Source organism: Cynocephalus volans, chromosome 5 (assembly GCF_027409185.1).
Source record: "Cynocephalus volans isolate mCynVol1 chromosome 5, mCynVol1.pri, whole genome shotgun sequence".
NCBI lineage: Eukaryota > Metazoa > Chordata > Mammalia > Dermoptera > Cynocephalidae > Cynocephalus > Cynocephalus volans.
The window spans coordinates 64,666,340-64,673,085 of record NC_084464.1 but is presented as its reverse complement, the minus strand read 5'-3'; the positions used below and the strand labels follow the sequence as shown (position 1 = coordinate 64,673,085).

Sequence of the window (6,746 nt, the reverse complement as noted above, 5' to 3'; positions counted from 1 at the left end):
TAAGGACAACCTGGGAACTTCAAAGGTAGTTAGTCACTCTGCTGTCCTTTATTAGTGTTTTCATACTAAGTAATATAAAGGAAGCAGAAGCATAGATCCTGGGGTAAAACAAGAAAACAGGTATATTATATTAACATAGTGAAAAAGATTCCATTGTTACAGAGAACATCATCTTGCTAAACTTCAACTTAAGAGTTTATTTAAATGCATGACCTTATGGAAATTTAATGATATGTTATGGCTCATCTGAGCTTGTCAATTGGCCCCAAGCTGCAATAATCAGCTTTTCAATGTCAGACTCATTTACTCCTCGAAGAATCCTGAAATAGCCATTCTCTCCCCATGACTTTCCCCAGGAATTGGCAGCAATCTGCAGAAAAGCAAAAAATGAAAGTCAAGTATTATACTTTGGTATTTTTTAATCCTGTCTGTAAAAACACAGGGAACTCATATGTAGCTTTAAATGCCTTTGACTTCCTATAGACTGTAATCATTAAAAATCTAAATATTTTCTAAATAACAGTTGTATTATTCATCAGCTTGATATGTGTATATTTGTATGTTGACAATAGTCAGTACTGGTGTGACTCTTCTGAGTTCTCCAGAGTGCAAAAGTTGTTATATGCATGAGAGTTTGAAATGCCACCTCAGAAGATGGAGGACAGCTGCAAGTATAGAGCACATACTATATGAACAGCCCTAGGCACTGAAGACCAAAAATAAATGACATATTATTCCATGTTCAGGGAGCATATAATCTAATGAAGGATGACCAACATAAGGCAGGTGCTAAGGCAGAAATATGCCCAGTGTGTTATTGAAGTCAGAGGAGGGGCATTTGCTTATTTGCATAGTTCAGGGAAGATATCATGAAAGAAATGCGACATGAGATGCATATTAAAGCTTGAGCATAAACTCACCAGATTAAAAAAAGGAGGAAGGGAGATTCAGGTGAAGGGAAACAGTAAAAGCATAAACACCAAAACATGAAGCAGCATGAAGCAGTGAAATGAAGCAACAAAATTGTTATAATTAGAGCATGAGGCAGAAGCACATTGGTAGGTTATGAGGCTGGAAGGGGAGGTAAGGACATCCATACTGATAAAATAATGGTGGAGATGATGGCAAGTCACTGCATGGCTTTCAGCAGGACAAGGTGGGAGTTTATGCTTTGATTGCATTAAGCTATATGATATGAGGTGGTTGGATTTTAGAGGGTAAAGACAAAAGGCAGGAAGACTACCTGGTAGACACTTATAATAATTCAGTTGGGTAACCCAACTGGGTCAGGGAAAATAGAGATAGAGAAAATATTTGAGAAATCTTCAGATAGTAAAATCAATACAAATTAAAATTAAAATTATTATTATTTTTTTTCTTTTTAAAATATGAGGATGATTAGAGAGTTAGAATAGGTCCAGAAGGACTTTTGGGCTTAAAGTTTGAGTGAATAAGCACATGGTGAAGCAAAACTTTCATGAATTATGCGGAAAATATGAAGGCCAAAAGGGCATACAGAAGGGAGTTAATTGCCCAGAATTAAATGCAGCAGAAAAGTCAGTAAATTGGAGACTTTACAACAACAGCTTCCACATTTGCCTCACATTCACCCTACACTGGGCTAAGATGAGAAGTTTTCTTCGGTGTGATCTACACTGATATTCTCAAAGCATATGGTGTTGCGTTGAGCTTCCACTGTTTTCTACCATGGGAGAGATTGGCAGATTCACTCAGCATCAAAAATTGTCATGATAGCTTTAGCTTTAAGAAATAGCCAATTATCATCAGAATTTCTTTTTATGATTTAGCTTTTTGCCTCTATAATCAGCTCTGACACCTTAACAGAGCACTCTCAAAGCTGTGTCTAAAATTATGAATTCAATTTGCAACTTCAAAGATGTAATGGACTTTGAATAGCTGAAAATGAGACCACATCAAACTGTGTGGGAGTTTTAGCAACAATGAACTAAACTAAATTCCAATTTCCATATTTCCTAGTCAGTTCCTACATATATAGTTCTAAAGGCTGATAAGTCAAATAAAATTATTCACAATCTGAGATAAATTCTTAGAAATATTAATATCTTTAAATTCTTGAAACTATGTTATGTAGCCCTGAACCTATTCTCATTGAATGTCTAAAGAATACTACCATCCAAAATTTCATTATTAGGTCTTTGGTAAATACGAGAAGTGTATGTGAAGATTTTATAAGCAAACACAAATTTATGTGCTAATGAGTGTTAACTATAGGTTTGCAAGAAAGGCAACCTATTTATAGAGTGGGACTTTGTAAATTAACACTAATAAAAACCACCCCAAGACATGTATTTTGTTTATTAATCTCATTCTTCCTACTCTCAATTCTTCCATTTCATCACTTATTGTGTTTGTTTCCTCCAAATACCTGCATTTGTTTGTATTTAATTATAAAGAAAAGGGGAATAATGCAGGGGAGAAAATGTCTAAAGATTTAACTTATCATATTGACTGTATCTTATTGAGATATATGATACAGTCACATATTTAAAATGTATTAAGTATGTGGTTTACTGAATTTATACATGTGTTTTTTATGCCTGTGTAATCTCTACTGAAAGCAAGATATAAATCACATATAGCACCCCAGAAGGTCTACCATGTCACTTTCTTCTCAATGTCCACCTTCCCTCTCATCAGGTTTTCCTATAATTGATCTTTATAATAATGAAATAATGCAGTACGTAGTCTTTTGTGTCTGGCTTCTTTAGCTCAAAACAATGTCTCTGGGATTTATCCATGTTATGACACATATAAGAAATACATGCATTTTACTGCTGTTTATTTTCATTGCGTGACTGTACCACAATTTATCCATTCTCCTGTGGATAACATGATGATCATTAAGTAGTTGTGCCATCCACACATTCATCAGAAGTATAAAAGTTCTCCTAACTCCACATCCTTATCCACACTTGGTATTATCAATCCTTTCAGTTTTAACCAATTCAGTTGTATCTCATTGTAGTTTTAATTTGCATTTCCCTGATAACTAATACATTGATACCTTTTTATATGTCTGTTGGCCATTTTGATATCCTTTTTCTAAAGTGCCTGTTTAAGACTTTTCTTCCATTTTTGTCTACCTATATATTTGTAAGACTTTCTACATATTCTATATGTGAGTTCTTACCAGATATCTTTCTAGATAGATGGATGGATGAATAGATAGATAGATAGAAAGATAGATAGATAATTTTCTCTCAGTCTTTGGCTTACTTTTTCTGTCTCATAATGCTGTTTTTTGAATAGTTGTTCTTGTTTTAATGTGGTCTGATTTATTTTTTTCCTTATGAAGTTCATTATTCTGTGTCTTGTTTAAGAAAGCTTTGCCTAATGGATATCATTAAAATATCTGCCTATGTTTTCTTCCAGAAACTATTATCTTGCAATCACATTTAGGTCTATGCCCCATATCAAATTATTTCTGTGTGTATTTTGTGAGGTAGGGGTCCAGATTTATTTTTTTCACATGTATATACAATTTCTATAGCACAGGCATTGGCAAAACTAGGGCTCATGGACCAAATCTGGCCAGCAGCCTTTTTTGGAATAGCTCATGAGCTAAGAGTATTTTATTTGTTTGTTTTGATTACATTTTTTAAAAGTTGCATGATTTTTTTTATGTCTAATATATGGCAGAGACTGTATGTGTCCCTCAAAGCCTGAAATAGTTACCATCTGGCCCTTTATAGAAAAAATTTGCCAACCCCTTCTTTAGCACTATGTACTACAAAAACTCCCCTTTCTCGATTGAAATGCAGTGATGTCTGTTTTAAAACAAGTAACTGTGTGCTTCAATATCTGGACTATTTATTTTATTAATCAATTTATTTCTCTATTCTTATGTTAATAAATGCTATCTTAATTATTGTAGCTTTATATTGCATCTTGAAATCTGGTAGTCTATGTCCTCCAACTTTGTTCTTCTCCACTGAGGTTGTCTTAGGTACTGTAGATCTTTTGCATTTCCATATAAAAGTTAGAATCGTTTTTTCAATATAGTTCCCCCCCCCACACACACACACACAAAATCTGCTAGGACTTAGATTAGGATTTCACTGAATTTATAGATCAACTCAGGGACAATCAACATGTCAATAAGGAGCCTTCCAAATCATGAACATGGTGTATCTCTTCCTTTATGTAGACTGGGTTTTCTTCAATCTCTTTTAGGACTGTAAAAGTCTTGCACAACTTTCATTAAAATGTTTCCAAGGTTTTTAAATAGTTATGTCTTGCTAGGTAGTATTTTTAATTTCAATTTCCAATTGTTTCTTGCTACTCTGTATAAATATAATTTATTTTAGTATATTGAGGTTATATTCAGAAACTTTGCTAAATATGCTTTTTTATTTCTAATAGTTCATTTTCATTTCTAGATTTTTGGATTTTCTGTATACATAATCATATCACCTTCAAGTAATGTCAGTTGTAATTGTTTCCAAACTTCTTTATTTCTTTTTCTTGCTTTACTGCACTAGATGGAACCTCTAGTAAAATAATTATGATAACAATAAATATTCATGCATCATTTTTAAATTATTAAAAATGAGTTTTCAGTATTTTACCATTAATTTTGAAGTTAGCTGTAGGGTTTTTGAGGATACACTGTGTAAAATGAAAGGAGGTCCATTTTATTCCTAATTTGCTGAGCTTTTAAGTCATGAATGGGTTCTACAGCAGGCAGAAATCTAAGAGGGCCCCCAAGATTCCTGCTCCCTGGTGTACATGGTGTGTACATGCTGTATATAATCCCATCCCCTTGGGTGTGGATCGGTCCTGTATAATATAATGAGATGTCTTTACCGTGAATAGGTTTTGTCATATGGCAAAATGGAAGGAATTTTGAAGATGTAATTCAAATCCTCAATCAATTGACTGTGAGTTAATTAAAACAAAGATGATTCTGCATAAGCCTAACTTAATCAGGAAGTCCTTTAAAAGAGGGTCTAGAAGTTAGAAATTTTGGTTTTCCTAATGGTCTTGAAGATGACCATTGGGAACAGCAAAGCTACTGTGTTGTGAGAGGACCTGTGAGAGTATCTGTGAGGGGGCCATGTGGAAGAAACTTTAAGCATCCTTTATGACTTTAGAGTAGCCCTAAAGAAAATGGAGATTTGGCCCCACAACAACAGGAACTGAATTCTGCTAACAACCGTGCGAACTTGGAAGAGGACCTTGAGTTCCACAAAGGAACACAGCCCAGTCAACATTTTGAATATGCCTGTGTGAGATCCTGAACAGAGGACCCTGTTAAGTTGACTGGACTTCTAACCCACGGAAGCTCTGGGATAATAAGGGCATGTTGTTTTAATCTGCTATAATCATTTGTTGCATAACAATGGAACACTAATTCAGGTGCTGAATTTTGTTAATGCATTTTCTGCACTACTTAAGATAATCTTATGACATTTTTTCTCCTTGATTCTGATAATGTGATGAACTATATTGATGGATTTTAATTTGCATTCTTGGGATAAACCTCATTTGGTCATGATGTATTATCTTTTTAATGTATTTCTTAATTGTAACATTTTGTTTCAAATTTTATGTTTATGAGAGATATTGTCCAGTATTTTTTTCTTTTTTGTATTGTTCCCATCAAGTTTTGGTTTTGGTATCATGATGCTGGTTCATAAAATGAGTTGGGAACTGTTCCTTATTTTCTATTTTTTAAAAGGATTTGATGTAAAATTTGTTTTATTTATTCTTTTAAATGTTTGGAAAAATTTACTAGTGAAGTCTTTTGAGCCTTAATTTCTTTGTGAGAGTTTTTTTAATACAGAGTCAATTTCTTCAAATAGTTCTGTAACTGTTTAGGCTTTCTATTTTCACCTTGTGTGAGTTTTGATAAATTTTATTTTCCAAGGAATTTATACATTTTATCTGTATTTCCAAATATATTGGCGTAACTTTTTCATAATGTCCTCTTATTACCTACTTAATATCTACTGAGTCTACAGTAATGTTCTCTTTTTTTTTCATTTCTGTGGTAACTTTTTTTTTCCTTTGTGTTTCTTTTTTAGTGTTCCTAGGAATTTAATCTTTTCAAAGAATCAACTCTTTGCTTTGTTGATTTTCTCTGTTTTATGTCTGCTTTCTTTTTCATGGATTTCTGCTCTTCTCTTCATTATTTCTTTCATTTTTATTTATCTTGGGTTTGGGTTTTCTTAGCTTATTGAATCACTATTTTTAAACTTTTAAAAAATGCATGCATCAGTTTTACCTCTTTTTTCCCCTATTGTATGCATTTTCTATTAAATTCAGCACTGCTTTACCTAAATAACAAAATTTTTGACGTGGTATATTCTGTGTAATTTCATTCTTTTGAATTTATTGAACTTGCCTTATGGCCAAGTGTATGGTCAATTTTGGCAAATATTTCATGTGCATTTGAAGAGAATGTATATTCATCAATATTTGTGTGTAATATCCTATGAAATTCAATTACATAAAGCTGGTTGATAGTTTTTCTAATCTTCTATATTTATATTTTAGCTGCTTTTTCTATGAGATACCAAGTGAGATATGTTAAAATATTCATATATTTTTCTTTTTTCTGTAACTTTAGCTTTATATCATTTTTAACCTGTATTGCTTTTGTTTGTCTAAAAATGTCTTAATTTTAGTTTCATTTTGAGGAAAGTTATCATCACCATAAAGTTCTAGGTTGTCAGGTGTTTCTTCATCATCATAATTATTAT

The 6,746-nt window shown here is 32.8% G+C and overlaps 1 protein-coding gene across 1 annotated transcript in view; it reads right to left on the bottom strand.

Moving 5' to 3' along the window:
- Positions 1 to 235: 235 nt before the first annotated feature.
- The window catches only part of TINAG (tubulointerstitial nephritis antigen), a 97,938-nt gene continuing 91,427 nt past the window's right edge, over positions 236 to 6,746 (bottom strand). Inside the window, exon 11 of the mRNA XM_063098033.1 lies at positions 236 to 370. Within this exon, the coding sequence (XP_062954103.1) occupies positions 236 to 370 (135 nt within the window). The remainder of the gene's footprint in view (positions 371 to 6,746) is intronic.